Here is a 25086-nt window from a genome sequence, read left to right as displayed (position 1 = left end):
CAATGCACAGTGCTTGGCTCGAGCTAGGTGTGCATGGCATGTTTTAAGCTGGCACTCCTAGAACTGCGAAATTAATAAAAAGATGGAAGGAAAAGACCATTTTTTTCTAAGCCTATCAGTATAAGGAAGTCACTTGCCTAGAAACAGAACCAAACCAAGATGAGACAATAGAGAAAAGGCTCATGGCATGTTTTTACCCTCGGAAAGACCCTGGCCGAACTGGAAATGGAGGGGCAAGCACAGCGTGTCCAGGAGACTGGCCCCGTGGTTGCAGCACATGGCTGCCATGGCTGGGAGCCAGGGGGAATTGTCATGGTCAGGGCAGCCAGAGAAAGTGCAGGAACAATCCAGGACTAGAGAAGTGAAGGCTGTTTGGGACAGGGAGCAGCCGTCTACTTGTAGTCCATACCAAGGTTCAGTGTTGGAAACAACCTTGGCGCCGACCGCCTTACTGGCACACGCGGTGTGTGACCGGCACACACAGTGTGTGCCCAGCCAGTGCCAGCAACACACCCAACTCTTGTGCTTCATTCAACTTCATCAGCAGCATGGTGGCATGCCGTTCTGTGTTTGGAATGGGTGAAAGGATGTCGGTTAGTCACGGGCTAGCTGGTAGAGGCAGTCTGGCCCAACCAGTGGTAACCTTTGTCTTAGAGGATTAGCCTACGCAATGCCAAGTCCCTTCACATCTGTCTCCTATTTACCTTAGAGCCAAGATGGCTGGTTAGAGCCACACGGGCAAGTGTCAATGGCTGTCCCTGGACCCTAAGTGGCACCCAGGTTAAATTAAGGGTCCCAGGGTAATATTTAGATTCCAGTAGGAGGTGGAATTTTGGCTTGGAGTCCTATTAGAAGGTTAGATGAAAAGCCAGCCAAATCAGTCCCATTTATCCCGTATGGGCAAGAAGGACACAGAAGCTCCCTTGTTTCCACAGACAACACACACAGCCCCAAGAGAGGAGAAACCAAGAAAAGACTACAATGGCTGGGGAAGCTTTCAAATTTGCGAGCCGTTCTTTGGTTTCATCTAAAACTAAGCATTCCTTCTACATTAGGCACATAAAGTACTTAGAACTTTACGGATTTTTATTTTTATACCCATTGGTCCTCCTGATTTTAATATCCCCTCTGGACACTACTGTGTCAAAAGTCTGTCCTTCACAGTCTTAGTGAGTCTGCAGCAGAAACAGGGGGCTCTTCCCTGCCCACTCAATGAACACTCACCTGTTTTGCTGCGGATCCCTGCAAGCAAGCGTTACAGCCTCTTGGGAAGTCCTAGAAGATAGTGCAGTTAAGTTAAAATCAATCCTGATGTAACTTACATAGTATATTGCACTAACCTTGTCCACTCCAAAGGGCACTGCATGACACAGCAGTGAACCAAGGGCCCGGCCTGCCAGCTTCATTCTGCGGCTCTGCCCAGAGTAGAGGCAAGGCCAGCAGGGGAACTACTGAGATATATGCAAGGCAAAGTCTCAGCAGGTGAACAGCATCAAGGGTATTCAACAGCTTGAATACAGGGAATTACAGTGACCCAAGCTGGAAAGAGGGGATACTTAGGCATGGCAGATGTTACTGTCATGGTAACTGGGATTTGTCATTTATAAATAGGGGGTGGGGGAAGAGAGGCGAGTCCATTTCCCCCTTAATTACTTTTATTAATGAAGGACCACAAAAGGAAGGATCCGTGTTAGTGACAGAACTGGCACTCCTGGCTCTCTGCTCCATTCCAGTACCCAGAGGGAACATCACACATTGCACAGCAGGCAAGTAGGTGGCACGAAGAAATTTCACTTACTAGCCAGCAGCAATGCATAAAGCACCAAGCTGATCGATGACAAAAATGGAGGATTTTACAAGCTTAAAACTACAGGATTTGCTAGCAGCCAAGAGGAAATGCTTTTGAGAGTGGTTTTAATAATTTGTAATACTATTTTGAGAGGTGCCCAAATTTAAGGGTAGGGCACATTGCCAATATCCTAAACAGAGACTTGTAACATGGGCCAGTAAGTCCCTGGTGAGAGCGGCAAGCATCCCTGTACCCTGACACCAGACTCATCAGAGGTCTCTCAAGGGCCCTCGAGAAATGACTGTGTTCTGGAAATGTGGGACCTGGTACTTCCAGTCATCAGTCTCTCACCCTGCAACTTACACACACACACACACACACACACACACACACACACACACACACACACACACACACACAGTGCAATTTGCCAGACCACAAAGAGATCTGTTGGAAAAACAATATACTTGTACCCACCAAATCTCCAGGGTGATCCTTTTAGCCAAACTCAAACAAAGTCATCTGGAATCTGGTGGATGTCTGAAGAAGCTACCACACAAAGGGATATCCATAGCACCAACCCTCTACCTAAATATACAGGTAACATGGCTTCAAGAATATCCTACCAACTGAATCTCTTCACTGTGATGGATACAATTCACATGTGTAGCAAAAACATTAAATCCACATGTAAATAGGACTCAAAATATTCTTGCAGGACATAACATTCCAAGCCATTTCCTTATATGCAAAACATTTTTTAAAAAAAAGCAGGAAGACATTGGCAATATTCCTAAGTATTTTCTGCAGATGCAAATACTATGTTATTCCTGCGTTGTGATTTGCATTTTAAGTTTGTCACGATAGCATGTTTCAATAGTTATTTGTGTAAGTCATTTGTGTTTAGTCTGTTAGTTGTAGAAAATAATAAATGTTGAATTTTGAATGTTTTAAGTCTTGATAAAATTCTTCCAAATAAGAAGGCTCTTTAAAGAACAAGAACCTGGATCACACATGGTACTTAGATTATGAACACGGGGCGGGGGGGGGGGGGGGGGTCGGGGCTGACGGTGTCAAGACACCTCGACTCCAGCAGCTAGAAACTGGAGTCCCTGTAATGCAATGGTCTTCCACCTCGGGGCCCAGAAAGTTCCACTCTGAGACCCAAAAGAAAAGGTACATCCAACCCAGACTCAGCCCAACTCGCTCTACTTTTACTAATTTTACTTTTTAAAAAATTACAGCTGAGGCTGACGCTTGTAATCCTAGCTACTCAGGAGGCTGAGATCTGAGGATCACAGTTCAAAGTCAGCCTGAGCACTAAAGAATGTGAGACTCTTATCTCCAATTAACCACTAGAAAACAGGAAGTGGTGCTGTGGTTCAAAAGTAACCTTGAGCTAAAGAGCTCAGGGACAGTGCCCAGGCCCAGAGTTCAAGCCCCACAACCAATACCCGCCCCCCCCCCCCCCGCAAAAAAAAGTTATAGCTGAGAAACTCCCTATAGTAATAATCTGCCCAGTAGTAGGTTCTCTGGTAATTCTTACAGGTCCAAATAACACTGTGGATTGTTTCTAAGTATTATATATCTTTCTGTAATAAAAGTCAGATTGTCATTTGCATTTTTTTTAATTTGTCAGAAGACATTATCAGTACAGCAAGCTCCATTCTACAGGGGAAGTCAGAAGAGGGCAATCAGTAGCAAACAATTCCCAAAGCCAAGCCTGTCGGAGTAACCTCCAGCATTGAGAAGCCTGCAGGTGCAAATGCAGGTACTAGGCAGCTCTGGGAGTGCGGCCCTCCCCACCAGTCAGAAAACAACCTCAGGGACCAGCACCCCCAGGAGATGGCAGGTTTATGGTAGTTTCAAAACCATAAGATCAAGCTCCAGAGTGACATTACCCCTCAATCACATGAATGGGAGCCGGCTATCAGTGGAACGACCCCTGCTGGGTCTGGAAGGAAATTTGTCACTGGGGCCCCCTCGCCCTGGCAGGATGGGGTTAGGTCCTGGGAGTGGACCCATTGGATCAAAGCGTGGTCTGAGTGGCGGGAACTGGCTGGGTGTCTCCCCGGGCCCTGGAATGAGGGAGTTGATTGGATTCCCACCAAAGGGAAGTGTGGGTCTTTCATCGTATTCACCACCAATAATTCCTGGAGGAAGGAGTGAGCTCGGGTGGAAGGGCATGGGATGCAGAGGGCTGGGATAGAAGGGGATGGGGTGGGACGACGATGGCAGGAACATCACATGCCGCCCTCTCTGCGCTTCTTTTCTCTGCTTGTGCCTCTTCCTGTAGAGCTGTAGAAGAAAGAACACGAAACAGTGAGGTATTCGTATGCTTCCCCAGAGCTCATTGGCTTTTTACTGCTTAGCTCTAGCTACACTTTTCTTTTCCCACACTACTCTTTTCCCACACTGCAAAGAAAGCAATGCACAAAAGACATGTAGACACAAGTGCCAGCTTCGAGCTGAGTGAACAGGGCAGCAGCTCCAGGAGGAGTCAAGTGAGCATGGGCTCTGTTCCTAAAGCACACTGCAATTGAACAACTGCGACTCTTAAGAACAGGAAATCCACGGCAGGTATATATGCCCTATATGTATTTTTAAGACTCAACTAGAGCTCAGAAGCTCATATGCAAATTTAGATCAGCCTTGTCTTAAGTTGAAAATTTATGTATTTGTTAAAAATGTCACCCTACAAGTAAAGTCCAGGTTTCAGAAGGGTGAAAGGCAGCTCCTTAAATTCATTTGCTTCTCAATAAGCTCCCAAATTTAAAATGGATCTCAATTAAAAAAAAATAGAAGGCTGTTTCGAGAATATGGGACACTGCCTAGGGAATTATGTGGATTTCCACGGGACTTTATTCTTCTCCAGTTCTGCATCCCAGGTGTCTGTCCCAGACCTGTGAGTATCTTTTGCAGCAGCCATGTGCAGATAAATACATGTTATTCCTTTCACGATGCACTATTCTAACTAGCTAACAGCTTAAGACTGTTCCAGTACAAACATAATGCATGTGTTGTTATTGTTGTTGTTTTGCAAAAAAAAAAAAAGAAGAAAGAAAAAACAAAGGAGAAGCTGGGCATGGTGGCTCACTCCTGTAATCTTAGCTACTCAGAAGACTGAGATCTGATGATCATGGTTCAAAGCTAGCCTGGGCAAGAAAGTCCGTGAGACTCTTATCTCCAATTAACCACAAGAAAACCAGAAGTGGCACTGTGGCTCAAGGGGTAGAATGGTAGCTGTGAACTGAAAAGCTCAGGAACAACTCCCAGGCCCAGGGTTCAAGTCCCAGGACCAACCAAAAACAAAAAGGAGAAATAAAATTTTATGTTAAGGTGAAAAACAATCCTTGTAAAGACTTTTCTGCATAATTATAAGAAGCACAAAGTCTAAAAGGAAAAAAATATTTCCACCTACTGAAATGGAGAAATCAATTTAATGAAATAAAGCCCACAGTAAAAGTGAAAAATATCATTCTTAACTATGATCCACTAGTTACTTCTAGATCATGAACATGAGCATTCACATCTAAAAACACCTACTTCCTTCCAGTCTGTGTCTCGAACTCTGACGGTGCTATCTGCAAAGGCCAAACAAAAAGGAAAGCATTAAGAACACTCTTCACCCAGCATTCCATAGGGTCTACTGTGATTCTAAAGAAATTGCACTGTAACTCATTAAACATAAAAAGAAAGGTGAGGCATTTGTCTAATAGAGCACCAGTACTTTTCTAAACTGAGCTCAAGCCCTGCCTGATATTCCAGTGGTGGGCACTGTCTATGCTTGCTGATGACTGAGCACTGGACCTGGGGCAGAGGAACATGGTCTCCCTTTGTGACTCCTGTCCAGCACTGCATCTTCCCCACCAGGGTCGGCTAGGCATGCAGCTGTATGAACCCCATGTCTCATGTTCCAGCATCTCAGTCTACACCATACTCCATATCTGCATTTCAGTTAATTTTCTCCCAAACATGTTCTAAGTGGTTCAATTATCAGAAGTATGATCACAACTAAATATTTTTAATCAATTTATTTGAAATATGTGGAATAAGGAAGAAGCCAATTGACCTGACATCTGATGAAGTCTTTAGACAAAAGCTGGTGATATATTCTCTACTGATGATGTATTCTCTACAAGTTACTACTTTAGATGAAAATAAAGTCTATAAAAACTCTAGTCCCATAAACATTGAATCACAGCTTTCTTACCCAGCTTGAACATACAAAAGAAATGGTATTTTTCCTCGTGTGTGTATTATATGCAAATATATGCACTATAATATATAATGTGAACTACAATATTATATGCAAAGGGTATTTGTTTTCTTGATGTACATATCACAGTTTGCTTTTTCTTTATTCTATGTTGGTCTTTTGTTTAATGACATTTGCTGCCAATTGTGCTAAAATATTTTAAACTTTGGTTCAAGGGTTTAAGCACAGTAAAATTAGGAACTAAGGAAGAAAAGGAAAACAGATGACAAATACTTTTTATTTTCAAGCATTAAAGGAAAAAGAAATACTTCATACATGTTCAAGCATTAAAGGAAAAAAAATTCAACTATTCAAGCAAATGTGGTATTCTATTTTTTTTTCCAGTCCTGGGGCACTATCATTGGGCTTTCTCAAGGCTAAAGCTCTAACACTTAAGCCACAGCACCACTTCCATTTTTTTTCTTCCATTTTTTTTCTTCCATTTTTTTTCTATGTATATGATACCAAGGAACTGAACTCAGGTCTTCGTGCATGCTAGGCAAGCACTGTACCACTAGGCCAAACTCCTAGCCCTGGTATTCTTTTTAAGTGGGGAAGGAAGAATCTACCCATCATTTTTTATAGTCATTATATGTAGGATTATCAATCTTGTAATGTAAAATGTTATATAGGGTTTTATAGTCATTATATGTAGGATTATCAATCTTGTAATGTAAAATGTTATATAGGGTTCTATTAACAACACAGTATACCTATACATACATAACAGAAACAGAATACCTATACATACATAACAGAAATAGAAATGTTTTTGTCCAAGCAAGGATATTATGGTACAAAATAAATACCACTTTCTTTTCTAGTGTGTTTTTGTTGCTGCTGTTAGATTGTCCACACCAAAATTTACAGGTCTGTCATCCTCACTGTGTAACAGTGACCACGTTACACAGGAGCACAGAAAGGATGCTACCCTGGCACCTGCCACAGGAGTCCACACGCCTACTCACAATGGCCCTGGACCAGGGAGGCAGGGTAGAAACAGTTTGTTTCTAAGTCAGAAATGAGGATTATGTTTTAAAGAGTTATAAGCCTGTGTTCTGATTTACCATCCTGAAATAATGTGGAATGGGTAGTCTGTATTGTAGACAGGTCACATAAAAACACAATGGGAGGTCACATAAAAACACAATGGGAGACATTTTCAGAACACAATGGGAGACATTTTCAGAAGACAGGCAGATTTACAAAACTTAGATCTTCTTTACTCTAAAAACTCAAAACAAGCAGGCATGGTGGCTCACACCTATAATACCAGCTACACAGAGGCAGAGATAGGGAGATAGATCGTGGGTCTAAAGCCAGCCCTGTGCAAATCTAAAAAATATAAAAAATCCTATCTGAAAAATAACCAAAAGTTTAAAAAGGGGGGGGGGTGATGAGAATGTTGCTCGGGTAGTAGAGGACAAAGTCTTTATTTCAAAACACTGGTACTGTCAAAACACTGGTGCTGTCAAAAAGAAGAAAGACACAACCTACAGCTAAAAATTTCCAGCAAGCTGAGTTACTGGCAGAGACTTCAGCAACCACACAATAAGAAAAATGCCCTTTTCAGGTAGTTACTACAGCAATCACCTCGAAAATCCCGCAGGTACAAACATCTCCACAGCAGAGGGTCATTGGACGCAATCAGGAGGTCACGGCAAACTGCAGACAATGATAAGACAGACCGAACATCCAAAAGTCGGAAGATCCGTAGTTTCAGCTCCAATGGGAGGACTACCAATCCAAACACATCTGGAAGGTTCAGTGCTAAGAGGAGAAAACAGAAGCAACAGGTCCTGTGAACACACGATCAACAAAAGCTGCCGCCTATTCCCCTCTGAAGTGAGAACCAACAGTGGTCCCAGCTATCCAACTATGTACCACCTATGATCAATTATCTTTATTGCTAACATTAGTTGTAAAAGGGTGTGTGTGTGTTAAAACATATCCTCCCCACACATACACATACTATGTGTCCAGATAAACATCAACCCTTCCCTCACTCTTCCCCACCCCATTGGTTCTCAGCCCTGACACTTATCGGATGCTTGCTTTTGAGAAGTTATCTCTATCTAACCCAATCACCTCATTTGTAAAATGGCTTATACTTCACTGTTTGGCTATAAGAAATGTGCTACTATATAGCAGAAGGTGCTTAGAATAATTTTTGGCATATTACAAGCATTTGAGTGTTGTCAAATAATAGTAATTGCAATCTTACAGGCTAAGGAAAAGATAGAAAAATTCAGAAACAAAGAAAAGAAAGAATATGGTCCACAGTGATTGCATATATTTTTTTCTTGAATACTTGTTTGTAGAACGTGATATTTGAAATATGATGTAAAAGCTCAGTGTTAATAAAAAGTTTGAATAATTTAAAAAGAAAAATATGGCCCAAAGTCAAATGGAAATTGTTTAAATTACCTTTCATCTGAAATGCCTGCGACCAGACATGTTTCAGATTTTGAAGTATTTTCGGACATGACCTATTGAGCAGCCCTGTTCCCCAAATCCAAACCCCAGCAAAACTTTTTGAAAGTCTTGATGGGGCTCAGTTACAAGTTTGGATTTCATTTTGTGCATCAGGGATCCTCAGCCTAAAATAGCCCTTTTAAAATATTTATGAGACTGTTCTCCATTACCAAAGAAAACCCAAACCCAACACACATCTTAAGAGTTTGCAAATTCACATTCTTTTTATCTCATCAGCAACTCAAGCAGAAAATGATGGTAATAATAACCAAGTCATCATGCAACCTGAAGCCATAAGTATTGATAACTTTATAGTCAGACTTGCCATGGAACTGAAGGCTGTGGATCTATTGTGTAAGTCTGCTAACCAGCTAAAGGACTGTGGCCTACTATGTATGGGTCTCTGTCTCCTTCTACTGCATCATTATATTTGGGCCTTCTTTCAGTCAGCCTTGGTCACTTTCAACTTGCTCTGCCCAGTGAAATGTGAGTGGAAGATGTCTGAGCCATAGCTTTGAGAAACGATACATGGTTGGACCACTGGCTCCTCCACCCAGCACAGAAAGAGTGGTCCTGGATAAAGATTACTCCTTCAGTCAGTGCAAACCCACACATCACATATACATGACTGAGAAATAAATGTCTGCCCTAGGTCACTAAAATTTCTTAATAAATGTTCTAGGTCACTAAATTTTGTTAATATTTCTTTACTGTTACACAAATAAAGCTGACTAGTACAAAGTTCTTGAGTAAATTATAAACCTTACTAATTTGCAATTTCATTGTTCATAAAATGAATATAATGAAATCTACTTCAAAGTTACTAGCATTGGTCATCCACTAACATGTAAAAAAATCCAAGAAAATGCCTGGCATACAATGTCCAGTAAATGGCTTAAAGAAAAAAACCTTAGACCCAATTAACAAGTTATACCTTATATATTTATGAGAACACAAAAATGAGTAAGCTCTATCCCCTACCTTCAAGTCATAACCTTACAAGGGAAGAAATCTGGTTAGTACTACAATACAAGCATGGCTCTAAAAGCCAGCATGGCAGTGAGGGTTATAATTCCAGCACTTGGGGCAGAGGCAAGAAGACCAGTTCTCAACTGGTACTGTGGCTCAAGAGATAGAGCGATAGCTGTGAGCTGAAGGGCTCAGGGACAACACCTAAGCCCAGAGAACAAGTCCCACAACTGACAAAAAAAAAGGTGACAAAAGTTCAAGCCAACCAGGCACAGTGGCTCACGCCTGTAATTCTAGCCATTCAGGAGGCTCAGATTACGACTCTGAACTGTGATCCTCAGATCTCACCTTCCTAAGTCAGCCCAGGCACTAAAGAACTTGAGACTCTTATCGCCAATTAACCTCTAGAAAACGGGAAATGGGGGTTGGCTCGAGTGTAGAGCAGTAGCCTCAAGCTAAAGAGCTCAGGGACAGTGCCCAGGCCAAGTTCAAGCCCCCTGACCTCCTCTCCCACACAACACACACACACAGACAAAGTTCAAGCCAGCCTGGACTACATAGAAAGTCCCCATTTCAAACAAATAAACAAAAAATTTAATGGAAGTTCATTACACACTTAATAAATTAACACTGAAGCTAGGAGAGCAGAATTTCAGTGGGCGGGGGGGGGGGAGCTATCGAGTATTGGTCAACAAGCACACTGATGTCCACATTCCACCAGTGACAATTTGTCATCTCTCACCTTGTCTGGTGAAGGCTAGGAGAGGGTACACCAGCTGGTCTTTGAAGAGGCGGGACAGCTTCTGAAGATCTTTGTACACTTGGGCTGCATTTTCACCTATTTTTAAAAAATTCAACAGGAAAAATCTTAATGTCTGTATTCTTCTGCCAGTCCAACTAAAAGCAACAACAACAATTTCCACAAACAACTCATATATAATATATATATTATATATATATATATATATATAAACCAAAGCAAAGGAAGTACAGTGAATCTTCCATGTAAAACTAATAAACGTATCAAGTTCACAGAGCCAGACCAGAGTCAGGCCCAATCTATGTAGCTTATAGGCTACAAGTATAGAAAAAGCTTGTGCAAGATCAGATGAACAGCAAGGCTGCTATGGGTCCACACATCTGCTGTGAGCACTGGTGAATGGGGACACAGTCTTGTGGAGCTTACATCTCAGGAAGGTAACGGTCCTTACATAATGAGTCAAGCGGTTTTCCAGCCTTCTCATCCATTAGTTCTCCCAGGAGTAAGAGACAGGACAAAGTACTGTCCATAACCAGTGTCAAGAGAAGGGACAAAGCTACACGTGTCTGACTCTGAATAGTCAATTTTAGCCACTTGCTACACATGTGCCTGTCCCCACCCCCACCCCCAAAACTGCCATACTGGGGGCACTGGCCAGAATATTTTTCTGCAGCCCTAGGATTAACAAGAACAGGTCTCAAGGCCTTCCAAGCAACCCCCTAGGCTGTGGGGAAGACTTTTTAGGGAAGGTCTAGCAGGCCTTCCCCTAGTAGGTGCTGCTGTGGTTGCACAGGACCCAACACTCCCATCTCTCCCTACCTTCTCAGCTTACTGTGAAGACCAAAGGGAAGGGCACTCCTTTGTGCTACTTTGTACTGGCCATGAACCAGCACAGAGTAGGAACTGAGAGGAGTCATTCCCCTCCCCCCAAGTTTCTCCTCTGACCACCTGTCTGCCTCCATTTGAGTTTAACTGAAGAGTAGTTTTAAAAGAAAACTTTCTCTTAAGCTGGGTGCGGTGGCTCACACCTGCAATAGTAGCTACTCAGAAGGCTATGATCTGAAGATTGTGGGAACTAAAGTCTATGAGACTCTATCTTCAATTAACCACTAGAAAACCAGAAGTGGCACTGTGGTTCAAGGGGGAGGGCGGTAGCCTTGAGCTAAAGAGGTCAGGGACAGTGCCCAGGCCCAGAGTTCAAGCCCCATGACCAAAAAAAAAAAAACCCACTTGTCTTCTTGGTCTGAAAAGCAAGCCTCTCAAAACTTCACTCCAAACTGAACATCACTACCCACCTGGCTCCTCTGTGCAGACAAAGGATTCGGGCAGAAGCTGCAACCTTTTCACACTTTTAATCTCACCGCTGATTTTCAATGTAGCTGTAAATAAGAACAAAGATGGTGGGTTTGTGTTCCTTGTCTCCCACATACTAAGGATACACTGTCCTGGAAAAAAAAAAAAAGCTCTGGCCTAATTCTTTCCTCACAGCAAGGTCAAAAGTGTAATCCTGTCATCAAGGAAAATCATTCTCAAATACTACTGTTACAAGCTACAATATACATCTTTCTATGCAACCTACCAAGCATCACCAGCAGCTTATTAGTAGTTGAGAGATACTGCAAGGTTAATAGCAAGCAACAAAGCACAATGAACCCATTATTGCTAATGAAGTCACTAAAAACACATTTTTTAAAAAAAATTTAACCCTTGGCAATGGGTCTGCCCTTGTTCATTAAAACAATCCCGCTTGTTTTCACACTGTCATCCCTCTCTGGACCCAAAGGACCAATATTCTTGACATCCCTAGGCTGAATTTAGTCATGCGTAAAAGGCGCACTTCATCCTGGCCCATGCAAGCAGCAGTGAGGTGCTTCTGCACATGTGCACCCCAAGCCCCGCTGAAGGGAAGGTTCCAGGACACACTGTTCTTTCTCAGACTCCAGCCTGGGAGTCACTGGCTATGGTACAAATTTGCAGGAAATGGATTTGCCAACAAAAGAAAGGGAACAAAAAGCCAAACATTCAGATATTATCAGGACATTTAGTAGGTATTATATTCATGTCATTGTTTTTCTAAGAACTGAGGCAAAAAGTATACCCTACTTCTAACTATTTGGTAGATGATGATTAGTTTAGGAGGAAAAATTGCTGATGCTCCAGGAACACAACTGTCAGACTAAAAGCTCCATCTGCTACTTGTGAAGAATTACTAGAGAGGCACTGCAGGTCCCAAAGGCAGCCCACACTCACAGCCTGACAGGGGCAGAGCAACGCAAAAGTGGTCAGCTAAACTCTGCAGACTTTCAAAGAACGTGGACAAGAATTTGGTGATTGAAACAGCAAAAATTATATAAAGGGGGACCTAGAACTATCTTCTGCTTCAAAGATTAAGATACCGTAAGTCACAAAATGTCTCACAGAGAAAAAGATTTCTTTCCAACACAGGACCTGGATAAATGAGGGGCAAATGCATGGCTGCCAGTTTTGGTGGTGAGGGGGCTGCCTCATCTCAGCAGAAAATAAGCAGCTGCAGAATATGCTGGAAGTCCCTGGCCTAAGGTAACAAATCAACAGCTTTTGCTATGCATGAAAGATGAGCTGCATGAACAAAACAACACAGTAATTCTACTTTTACTCCACCCTCTTAACCGGCTAGAAAGGATAAACCTTGAGACACAAACACAAAGCTCCTGATGATGCTCACACCGCTCACATCCCCAGTGTGTGTGACACAGGCTGTCCCAGAGACTACTGCAGCTGCGATAGGCACCATCCCCAGACAAGAAGCACTGCTGTCCCAGCCAAACTTCCCAAGAGGGGAAAATTAAAGGAATTCTTTATTCTGTGACTTCTATGGGGGAAGGGCAAATGAAACCCATACAAACTGAAGTTTCAGAACCTTAGCCGGTTTCTGGGAATTGCTTGTCAGATGCCTAAATGCTAAGAGGACCCCAGTTCAATTTCCTAGTCTTGGCTCAAAACATTCATAAGAAAAACAAACAGGGTCAGGAGTTTGGCCTAGTGGTAGAGTGCTTGCCTAGCATGCACTAAGACTGGGGTTCAATTCTTCGGTACCACATACATAGAAAAAGCCAGAAGTAGTATTGTGGCTTAAGTGACAGAGAAAGCCCCAGGACAGAGATCAGGCCCACAGTTCAAGCCCCAGGATTGGCAGTAACAATAATAATAATAAACAACAAATCCAGATATAATGGTGCATCCATTATCCCAGCTACTCAGGAGGCAGAGAATGAGATGATCAAGGGATGATGGTTCAAAGCCATCCTTCACAAAAAAAAAATTAGTGAGACCCCTTTCTCAACAAATAAGTTGGATATGGTTACATACATCTGCAATCCTATGAATGTAGAAGGCAAAGGCAGGATGACTGTAGTCTGAAACTAGACCAGGAAAAGGCAGGATGACTGTAGTCTGAAACCAGACCAGGAAAAAGCATAAGACTCAGAAAAATAAAAATGGCTTAGGAGTGTGACTCAAATGGTAGAGCACTTACCCAATCAACAAAAGTATAACCAAAAACATAAACATTTTTAAATAAAGGCATCCACAGACAGGTATGAAAACAGAAAATGTAATTTCCAAAGAGTTCATATGCAGTAAGACTCACAACCCCTCAGAGCAAAATATTACATCAAAAGAATATGGCGGGGCTGGGGATGTGGTATAGCAGTAGAGTGTACTTGCCTGGCATGTATGAAGCCCTAGGTTCAATTCCTCAGTATCACATAAACAGAAAAAGCTGGAAGTGGCACTGTGGCTCAACTGGTAGAGCGCTAGCCTGAGCACAGAGAGGCTCAGGGATGGAGCCCAGGCCCTGAGTTCAAGCCCCAAGACCAGCAAAAGAAAAAAGGAATTAAAGAAAAAGAGTGAAGGCCCCCAACCCACATATCAACCTCAGTCCATCCTTTGGTCATCAGTGGTGCAGGAATTAAAGAAAATGGCACTCAGATCTCTGCCATGACAGCCAATCACTAAAGTGACTACACAGCACCATGCACTTCAGTGGTAACCCACAGTCCAGTTACCATTTACGACGACAAGGTTTCCCAGAGGCACACAGGTGAGCACAGCAGAGCCCCCCTCACAGAGAGGGTGTGTATACTGGAGCTTGTACACGCCACTGGACTTCCACTTCTCTGGCATGGACACTGCTTTGGCTTCTGTCCCCTGAAGAATACCATGAAAACAAAGAATGAAGAGATATTACACTCAAAAGAAAAAAAGAAAAAAGAAACAAGAAACAACTAAATGTCTAGACCAGGAGGGATGATCACATCTACAGTCCTAGGAGACAGAGACCAGAAAGATCACACAGTTCAGACAACTCTGACCAAAATGTTTGCAAGACCCCACCTCAATCAATAATTGGACATGGTGGCACGTCTGTTATTCCAGCTATGCAGAAAACCCAAATCAGAAGATCAAAGTCCAGACCAGCCTGGGTACTAATCCAAAACCCTATTCCAAAAGTACAAGGTAAAAGGACAGAGGGCTTGATTCAAGTGAGTAGTGGAGAGCTGGCCTAGCAAGTGTGAGACCCTGAATTCAAGAACTCCAGGACTCCCTTCACCCAGGCCCAAAATCCAAAAAGTTCCTAACATGTTTAGAAAGAAAGCCTCACCAATAAGAGTGTGTTGCCACTAATACTGCTGTTAATAGAAGATGTCAAAATATGCTATCTTCTATTATATGCTATCTTTCATTAAAACTGCTGTTAATAGGAGATAACATATTTTGACATCTATCAAAAATTGTTTGCACAGGGCATCGGTGGCTCATGCCTATAATCCTAGCTACTCAGCAGGCTGAGATCTGAGGATTGTAGCTCAAAGCTAGCCTGCCCAGGAATATCTATGAGACTCTTGTCCCCGATTAACCACCAAAAATCGAGACATGGAGCTTTGGCTCAAATGTCAACAGCACTAGTTTTGAGCACAAAAAAGCCCAGGCCCTAAGTTCAAGTCCCAGAATGGACAAAAGATTATTTTAATATATAAAGTAGAAATAAAGCTCAATTTCTCTCCAAAGATCACTTAGCAAAATCATGCCATTATCTGAAACCCCAGCTCAAATATAGCCCCTTTTCATCTTTCTGGTCAGAGTCGATTGTGTAATTTTATTGTTAGCTTATGTTTGTTATTTATAATTATCTTCAGTTTGTCTCTCATTTGCCCACTTATGAATTCCTCTACATCTTGTCATCCTTCACATGGCCACAGGCCATCAGCACTGGTATTCTGCGGTAGTGTGCAGAAGCCTAGGATCATGAAGTCGGAATCTGCAATCTAATAATATTCCAGGTATTAGCACATTCAAGTTTGGGAGAACTTGAATCCCTGGCACTCTGTAGATGTAGATATCTCTACTAGAAACTGGCAGTACAGTAGTGTCATGCTGTAGATTCTTCATCACTGCTACAGTCTCATATTACTTGCTCACACACATGTATAAGCAACCTGACCATAGGTAAGGCACAATGCCTGGCAGCAGACATTCGTAGACAGATGTTACTCTTAGACTGTAGTTGATTCATTCACTGATAAACATCTCTCTTCCTAACTGAATCTTACAAATTTCTAACATTTCAATCACTAACTTAAAAACAATATTTAGTGCACTAGCTGTTCACCACACCCAGTCTTTCACCACACCCAGTCCACAGGCACCAACACATTCTCACTCATGCGCTGCTGTATAACACTCAAGTAGCTTTTCTTTGTTTCTACCACAGTCACCATTGCCTGTGTAATACTAAAAACTAAGGAGAAGGAGACTAACGAAGAGAACAGAAAAGGGCATACTGAATACCTACTGCATTCAACATTTTACATTCACTACCCAAGGTATGTGATCAAGGAACCTGGAATGCCCCTCGCCTTCGTGGAAATTTCCTGACATATCCTGTCCCAGTGGAAAACTTCCACTCTCACAAGGTACCTGGGTTTGCTGATGGACTTACCTGAGGTATGTAACCTGACTCCAGCATGAGGAGATGGACCAGCACTATCAAGGCATCACTGGCACTGTGGCAGTCAGCTGACTGATACAGGGTCTCTAAGGAATGTGGCACTTGCCCATCCCCTGCTTCACTGCACAGCATTGGCTCTGAGGGACAGAAGCCTGAGCCCTCATCCATATCCACGGCCTCTTGAATTGACTCAGCTCCCAAATTTTGACTAGGCCCTGACTGAAAAAAATAACAAAAACACATGAATTCATTAAAAATACTTTTACGTAGTACAATTTGTATCCTAAGTGAAATGAGATTAATGCTAAAAGCCAAAGCACATCACTGGGCTCAGAAACCAGAGATAGTTCAAGGGAGTGCTCATAAACAATGAGACTGCAACCAACTGTTCCTCTGTCCTGAATCCTCTACATACTGGGATTGTAGTGAACATTCTCCAAACCTGGAAGTCAGCCTCAAGTCCGCCCTCTACCTAACCAAAGCCAGTCTGGAATTTGAAGACAGAGATCCATCGAGACCTATTCCTGATACTGCTAAAGCTGCCCTTCCTGCCCCACTGGGAAGCCTCCAGGCTTCCCACACAACATTCCTGCAAGTGGCCTGCCCATCCTCCTCATCTTCCAACACACTCCACCTTCGAAGCCGGTGTCATGGCAGGTAAGAACCCTATCATGTCTATGTCCCGGTTTAAACCCAGCAGAATTTTCCCCAGACGGGCAGCAGAATTTCTGACAAGTGTGCCTTTGATGGCAGCCCAAGATATTCTGGGTGCCCTAGATATTCTGGGAGTAGGTGGGAAAATGACCCACACTATTGCCACCTAACCACAGCCTCAATAATCACAAAAGACAGCATTAGCATTACAAAAGTTCTGAGAAATCTGGGAATAATGATGGGAATAATGATGGTAATGTGTGCCTAACATTTAACCAGGACACATTATCCTTCATCACCAATTCTTAGGAAACTCCTAATACTTAATGACAAATTCATGAAACAAGTTATTCAGAGAATGCTCTAAGAAACACAGCCTACAAAATTGTCTGTCTCAGCTCCTAAGCTGGTCCCCAACTCCTTTTGCTCCCTTTCTGCCAGTCCTGTACACGAAGCATTCCCACACCAGCAAAGCTTGCCAAGGCCTTCTCATTACATGGTACTCAACTTCAGGTGCACTGCATCAGGAGCACTGCATCCCTCCATGTCTACAGGCTTATCAAGGACCAGACTACATGCAAGTCACTCAAAGAACCTAGCACACAGTACACAGATGTTCAATCAATGCCTGTCAAACAAATGATGATAGATGACATCATAATGTTTTTGTTTCCAACATGTTTTCTCACCATGATCTTCTTAGAGATTCGGCAATTGTTACTCCGAAAGGTCAAATCACTAATCATAGTTGCCAGCTTATAAAAATTTGGCTAAGTCATTATACTGATTTTGTTCAGAAAGCACTTCTGGACTTGTGCTCAATTCTTAATACAAAGCAGATGTTTCTTTAAGTTTGCATTTTCATTAAACAAGGGACAGAGGAAATTAAAATTACATTGTAAAAGTTAAGGGCTGGAGAAATGAGAAAGAGTCAGAACTGTCAACTGTGCCTTCAAAATCTCTGAGGACCTAAGTCTTAATGGCTATGAAAAAAAAAAATTCACTTGTGAAAATTGGAAGGCCAGTGATGATTCACCCACACCTTGAAAGGGCGGAAGGCATAAAACCATTTCCATAATTGTTTAGCAAAACTATGTTTAACTATGTTAAAAACTATTTTTAACACTGTACTAAATTATGAAAACACCGTACTAAATTATGAAATACTGTATCTTTGCTTCTTTTCCCGCTATGCCTAAGTTTTGAGCTTTGACTACTTACTGACAAGTCTGTGGGGTGGAATATACGTAGGGAGATTTGAACAAGGTTATCCTGGGCTAATCACCTGTGTGAGAGAGAGATCCTAGTGCCCTTGTAGGTTTGTCGAACCTTCTTCTGCCTCCCTAGGAACCACGGCCTTTGCTGAGCCACTCTGATAGGACTGTCCATCACAGTCTCCATGTGTGGAAATGGAAGACACTATTCCAAACTGTTTGCCACCAGCCATTTACAACAGACTGCAACAAATGACTTGAATGCATTAGGGCAAATATTCAGGCCTGGTACCTGTCTCCCTGTTTTTCATTAAAGGCAGCAAGTCCTGGATGAATTCCCAAATACAGTAAAAGAGAAACTTATAATTAAATATAAGAATAAAATTCACCTCTACTGGTTTCTGGCTTAGCAGCAGATCTTACTGCCTTAAGGACTTGAGCATTACTTGAGCATTACTTATGTACTTTCACATAAGAGTATGTGAATAAAGGAAGAGGAATGGTGGGGAGTCAGGTCTGGCTGGAGATGAGTATGTAGGAGAGAACAGAAAGGCCAATAAATAACGTTATCTTCCGTGAAACAGCAGGGAAGGACTAGCGATAACTGGCCTGTTTTTAACATCAAAATTATGAGCATCTCTGATATAGTGACTCAGAGCAAGGGAACAGAATAATGCAAAGTTGGGGAAGCTGAACAGTAAAGCTGGACGCCTGAAAAAGGACAGCTGACAGGGCTTGCTAAAGGCCTAGAGAGTGAGTCAGAAAGCCCACCAAAGCTGTAGTAATCCTCATATCTAAAATATACCTACAGCTCAAAAAACTGAATCTCTCAAAATAAATCCTCAAAGAAACAACCATCCCATTAAAAGGTGGGCTAAAGACTTAAAGAGAGACTTCTCTGAAGAGGAAATAAAAATGGCCTATAGAACTGGACACTGTGGCTCATGCCTGTAATCCTAGCTACACAGGAGGCTGAGATCTGAGGGTCAAGGTTCAAAGCCAGCACGGGTACAAAAGGACCTGAGACTCTTATCTCTAATTAACCTCTAGAAAAAAGGGGAAGTAGGGCTTGGCTCAAGGGTAGGGAGGTAGCCTTGAGCTGAAGAGCTCAGGGCTGAGTTCAAGCCCCATGCTCCACCAAAAAAAAAAAAAAAATGGCCTATAGACATATGAAGAAATGCTCGCCATCTCTGGCCATAAAAGAAATGCAAATCATAAAAGAAATGCAAATCAAAACAATTTTGAGACTTCACCTCACCCCAGTAAGAATGGTCATGATCAAGAAATCTAATAACAGATGTTGGCAGGGATGTGGCCAGGAGGGAGCACTACTACACTGCTGGTGAGAGTGTAAACTTGTTCAACCACTCTGGAAAGCAGTATGGCAATTACTCAAAAGACTAAACATAGAGCTCCCCTATGACCCAGCAATCCCACTTCTTGGCATTTACCCAAATGTCCAGAAACAAGAGCATACTAAAACTACTAGCACAACGATGTTCACTGCAGCATTATTCACCATAGCTAAGATATGGAATCAACCCAGATGCCCCTCAGCAGATGAATGGATGAAGATGTGGTACTTACACACAATGGAATTCTATGCTGCATCAAAAAGAATGACATCGTCCCATTGGTAAGGAAATGGAAAGACTTGGAAAAATCATATTAAGTGAAGTAAGCTAGACCCAAAAGAGCATAGGCTCCATGGTTTCCCTCATATGTAGCTTTTTTTTTTTTTTTTTTTTTGTCAGTCATGGGGCTTGAACTCTGGGTCTGGGCATTGTCCCTGAGCTCTTCAGCTCAAGGCTACCGCCCTACCTCTGGAGCCACAGCCCCACTTCTCCTCATTTGTAATAAGTAGTACACAACTAGGATTCTCCTAGCAGAAGACCACAGTAGCTCAAAAGCTGTGAACATAAAGTCATACAGGATGAGTCTAAACAAAATGAACTGTAGATTAATGAAACAAAAGGTTTATCTTTGTGATTGCTGTTCTTGATGTACTAAGTGACGTTATTTCTTTTCTCTTTTTTCCCCACATATAGTTAATCTCATGAAGTTTCTGTATCTGAATTTGTATACAGGTATACTGTATATACACTTATTTGTTTATCTGAAATAGGGAAGGGGGAAAACAAGATGACTGGGACGGGGAAGAGGGGAGAGAAAAGAGGGACAAAAACAGGAGTATCAAGGTTCAAGGTTCAAGAAGCAATGATGAATGCAACTGTAACCCCTCTACACATTATCCTGACAATAAAATACAATTTTTTTTTTTAAAAGCAAGCTGTAGTGATACTGAAGGACAAAGGAGAGGAGCTGGTTCCAGAAAAATAAAACATCAGCACACATTATTAAATTTAATTTAAAATTCTAGCCATAAATGTCCTGGAAATGATTTGGAAATAACTGAACAGCCTTAATGAATGCAGCAGGCCAGGGAAGAAAAGCTAAAAATTATAAGCTTGAAGACACCGGGAATAGCTCTGAAGGAGTATCTGAATAAAAATAAGTAAAAGCTAGGCACATTACTTTAGAATGCCATCTCAATTCTGGTCCAGAAGTGTTTTATAAGAACATAATATGTAGTCAACTAAGGCAGATAATCAATCCCAACTAGAGCATAAATTCAGCTGAGGTGCCAATCTGACTCACTGCCTACTATATTTCTTAACTTTCCCTCTGGTACCCACCAAACTGTCATTCTTCCAGACATCAGATTGGGCCGCCAGTCCTTGGAATGAATCACTCCGTTGTTCAGCTACAATGCTGGCCTGATTGGTGGCAGTGGCCAAAGAGGATTGGTCATTATTCTGGAGTGAGGAATGCTCTGAATCTGTGGATGAAGGTAAATTAGGGGCTGGCATGGCATCTTCAAGAATCAAACATATCAAGTCCCCAGAAACAATCCCATACGAGGCCAAGGTCTCTTCATCTCCAGTGAGGGCATCCTTGTTGTTCAATGTAATTGCAAATCGGGTATCAGAACTGCCAAGAAAGATGGATAAGGATAGTAAGAGCTACCTACTACCACTCCTCTAAATAATACATTTGGAACATATAGAAGGCACATGGTATGACCCTACAAGAGCTAAGTAATGACAAAATCACTTGCCCATATCATCAGATGCCTAGGGTTGAATTTTCTGATGGCTAAAAGATTAGCCTGGGGGGGATAAATAGACTTCTCTATTATTATCCATGCCTTTATCAAGATCCATTCCAAAATACATACTTGTTAACACTGACATCTTTATAGTGAGGATGATTCTTAAACTTATGTCGGTTTAATTTACACATTTCCTTTGTTACATAAAATTGTTTTATAATAACAAAATTCAGTGAAACACTTTCTACAATATAATTAGACTACATTTTTCCTTTCTGAAAACCCACCATTGGCTGCTAATGAACTTGGAGCAAAACTCTTAACAAGGCATCTGAAGCCTGATACCTGAAGCCTGACATTTGTCTCCTTCTCTCTTCTCCCATGGCATCTGCCATCCTTCCTTTCACTTACTGTGCTCCATCACCCAACCCCACTGCAGCCTGTAGGCCTCAGTAACTGCTCCTCCAGATCTTCAAATAACTGACTCCTCCTCATCATTTAGGTCTCAGCTCAAACCTTACCCCTTGGGAGAAGCCTTCTCCGAGACCTACAGAGTTTTCTAGTCCACATTCAAGCTTTTCTCTAACACCACTGTTTTAAAACATAGCACTTATCTAGTGACTTGTCTTCCCCAGACCTAAGAAAAGTTTGAAAAGATCAAGTATTGAGGGTCCATTTTAAACTATGCCTCCAGTGCTTGGCAAATATTTTGTGAGACAATGGCAAGCTTCCAAACCATTAGATGGGAAAACTGAGCTGAAGTCAGTTTGCTTGCATGGCTAATTTATCAGATCATAGCCTCAAACAAACCAAGATGAGTGTATGTAGATGATAATACAAATGCACCCATCCTCCTAAAGATAAGTGAAAATGCATCCCTGTAGCAACATACATAGCTTAGTCGAGAGCTGTAGAGTTTGTGCTAACTAAGAGTTCAACAGCCCTCAGCAAGAACTTTCATCCATTCAGCCTAACAGGTGGTTTGACTTAAAAGGATAAGTTCCTCTGCATACAGGTTTACTTTTCTCACATGATACATGTTGAAAAACACTCAAAATATTTTCTTTCACATACATACATTTTTCACTAAGAAATAATTTGATAGAAAAAAGTAAATTTGATAGAGAAGGAGTTGCTCTTGCTCATTAGGAAACAAGTAGCCTGCTTGTTTTCAAAATGTTTTGATAAACCTAAAGTTGAAAACCTGCCAACTTGCCCATGAAAACAACATCCAGACTTCAACAAAATGGCAGAGGGCACTTTGAACAATATATTTGTACACCATTTGTCATAGCAAAAGGCTGATTCTTTAAAAAAAAAAAAGTTTCTAGGACAATGCATGTTCTGTTTGCAGAAAAGATAAGGTACATTCTGTTTAATAAAAAATATCAGCCTTCCTTCTCACTTTAAGAAAAAGGGCTAGTTTTTTTCCACGATTCTATTTTCCGAAATTAAGGGCAGGGAGGAGGGTGAGGAACGCTGCACTTCACTAGAAAATTCAAGTCTTTGAAACTCCTACATATTTACAGCAATTTTTGATCTACTTGCTCAGCAAAGAACATTTAAAAGTAACATCATACAAACACAATGAACAACTCCCCATTTATTATCAAATAAGTATGCTTTAAGAATGAGTTACTGTACTCATTATCTGACTTATGAAACTGTAACACCTCTGTATATCACTTTATATAAACAATAAAAAATATATTTTTAAAAGAGGAATGCAGTCACTTTCACAAGCTTTCTAGCTTATGAAAACCTGAAAGAAAAAATTTTAAAAACCTGGAAGAAAAAAAAAAGTTGAAAGAAAAATCAACACGGTCATCTTGTTTCACATCCTGTCCCGCTTTTACAAAATTAATATACGCATGCATATCTAAAAAGAGAAACTTAAAAATGTGTGATGGAGTAATATTATCATGGAAGGCACAGGCTTTCATACCACAAATCAACAGGCCATGTCATCACTCCACGGCTTAGAAGGAGTTCACAATACTTCACTTTTTATTTTATGTCTAATCTGTTAAAGATCAGAAGTGAGTCTGCCCTCTTTCAAAGTCTTAACCCCAAAATGGAAAGTATGGGCAGTCCCAGTATGGCTTCCTTTCACTAAATTCCCTTTAAAAAGTCAAAGCTTATTAAAAGAGAAAAAAAAAAAAGTCTTATGAAACACCTCAACTAAAGGGGGACAAAACCATGAGAAGGGGCATCAAGGTTCTATTACCTGACGAATGGAACTGTAACGGCTCTATACCTTATCCCTACAATTAAAAAAAACAACCCACCACCCTCAATTAACGCAAAGACGACCCTTAGGGCCTAGCTCATTCCTCCTCTGTTCAGTAGCTCGGGGTTGGCTAGCTGAAGAGGTCACCCTTACAAGTGTCCCTTCGCTCCAGGCCAAGGGACGACACCTGCAGCCCCCACGAATTAACACCCGAGCAGGGTCCCTGCTCCCTTTCTCGGCCTCAAACCCCTGCACTCCCGCAGATCGGTTTTGTTCTGTTTCTCTGAGATGGGGAGGGCGACACATGGGGGCCCGGCCCCGGCCTGGGATGGAAACCGGCCCGGCCCGCAGCCCTGGGGATCGGGACGGGGACCGGGACGGGACCGGGGCACGCGCGCCCGTCCGACCCAGCCTTAAACCAGCGATCCGGGCGGCGCGGAGGAACGGCGGCCGGGATGGGGACGCGGGGGGGGGGGGGGGACAACTTTCGGGGTTCGGGTACACTACTCGCCCGGCTTTGTCACTTTTCCATCAAGATGCCCTCACTCACTCCGGCAGAGTTTAAAGCCGGATTCCCGGGGTTCCCCCCCCCCACACACACCCGCCCCGTCACTCACCCCGGAGGGGAGCGGCGCCCCCGGGAGGCCGGGCCATGGTCGTCCCGCGCAGGACTACGCCGCTGGCCCGCGCGCCACCCGCACCGCTGCGGGACAGCGGCCGTCACGTGACTCGCGTCGCCCCGCTCCTCCTCCTCCTCCCCCGCCCCGCCCGCGCGTGACACCCCCATCCCTTCCTCCCCCCCCCCCCCCCCGCCGCCCTCCGCTCCTCCCGGAAGCGCCCCGCCTACCTGTACCCCCAAGTGGGCAGCAGGGCCCGGCTCAGGTGCGCACGCAGCTGGCCCAGCGTCGGCTCGGCCTCCGGGATCTCCAGCGGCCCGGTCCGCCTCTGAAGCCTCACCCGCAGCCTCATGGCGGCGGCGGTGGGAGCGCCACGGGGGTGGGGTGAGGGGTGTCGGCCCACAGCGTCTACCGGAGCGGACGGGGTGAAGGGGGCGCTGGGAAGTCACCGGAGAACAAGCCGCGCCCGGGAGGTCGCCTCAGGAGCCCCTCGGCGCTCAGGACGCCCCCTGGAGCCGACCCCTCGCAAGGCGGGCGACCCGGGCGCCGAGGCAGCCAGCTTCCGATCGATGGCTCGGCGTGCGGCGGCCGTGCCTGAGCGCGACACGCGCCCTGCGCAAGCGCGGAGCCGGCGCCGGACGCCGGGGCGCCAGTGGCCGCCGCCTCCCTGGCTGAGCTCGGCCCTTCCACGGGCGTCCGGGCTGAGCGAGGGCTGCTGCCCTCGGACCAGACCCCCCCGCCACCCGCTGTCTTCCACGATGCCGCACTGAGGAGCCTTAGATCGAGTCCAGCTCTGGGGCGACAGTCACTGACTTGTAACCGTGCGTCCCGCCATCTGTTGCTGTGGGCCGGGTCCCGCCGCGCGCCCCAGCCTCCCAAGCAAAGGGATGAGAATGGTGGAGGCCAGACGACGAGGATGAAGTTCACCGGGAAGAGGGCACCGGGGGAGGGGATAATAGACAAGATCCAAGCTCAGCTCATCTTCACCACCCAGACGTTTGCTTTTAGGTTTAAGCAGA

General features: G+C 43.5%; 1 protein-coding gene across 4 annotated transcripts; it reads right to left on the bottom strand.

Moving 5' to 3' along the window:
* Positions 1-3404: 3404 nt before the first annotated feature.
* On the bottom strand, positions 3405-24637 carry Fbxo7 (F-box protein 7). 4 transcript variants are annotated; one of them, XM_090328582.1, is made up of 9 exons: positions 24298-24637; positions 20805-21099; positions 16232-16459; positions 14298-14439; positions 11547-11630; positions 10234-10329; positions 7641-7817; positions 5336-5373; positions 3405-4087 (listed from the first exon to the last, which is right to left on the bottom strand). In XM_090328582.1, the coding sequence occupies exons 1-9, from the start codon at positions 24417-24419 to the stop codon at positions 3698-3700; spliced, it is 1572 nt and encodes a 523-aa protein (XP_090184708.1). In that variant the 5' UTR covers positions 24420-24637; the 3' UTR covers positions 3405-3697. The 4 variants fall into 4 exon arrangements, with proteins under 4 accessions (XP_090184708.1, XP_090184710.1, XP_090184709.1 ...); XM_090328584.1 differs by lacking the exon at positions 24298-24637 and adding an exon at positions 24068-24170; XM_090328583.1 differs by lacking the exon at positions 24298-24637 and adding an exon at positions 24068-24165 and having other exon boundaries at positions 20805-20947.
* Positions 24638-25086: the final 449 nt, after the last annotated feature.

Source organism: Megascapheus bottae, chromosome 2 (genome assembly GCF_031878675.1).
Source record: "Megascapheus bottae isolate mThoBot1 chromosome 2, mThoBot2.hap1, whole genome shotgun sequence".
In the NCBI taxonomy this organism is placed as follows: Eukaryota; Metazoa; Chordata; class Mammalia; order Rodentia; family Geomyidae; genus Megascapheus; species Megascapheus bottae.
Note: the sequence above shows the minus strand (reverse complement) of the source record. Positions and strands in the feature narration are given on the sequence as shown.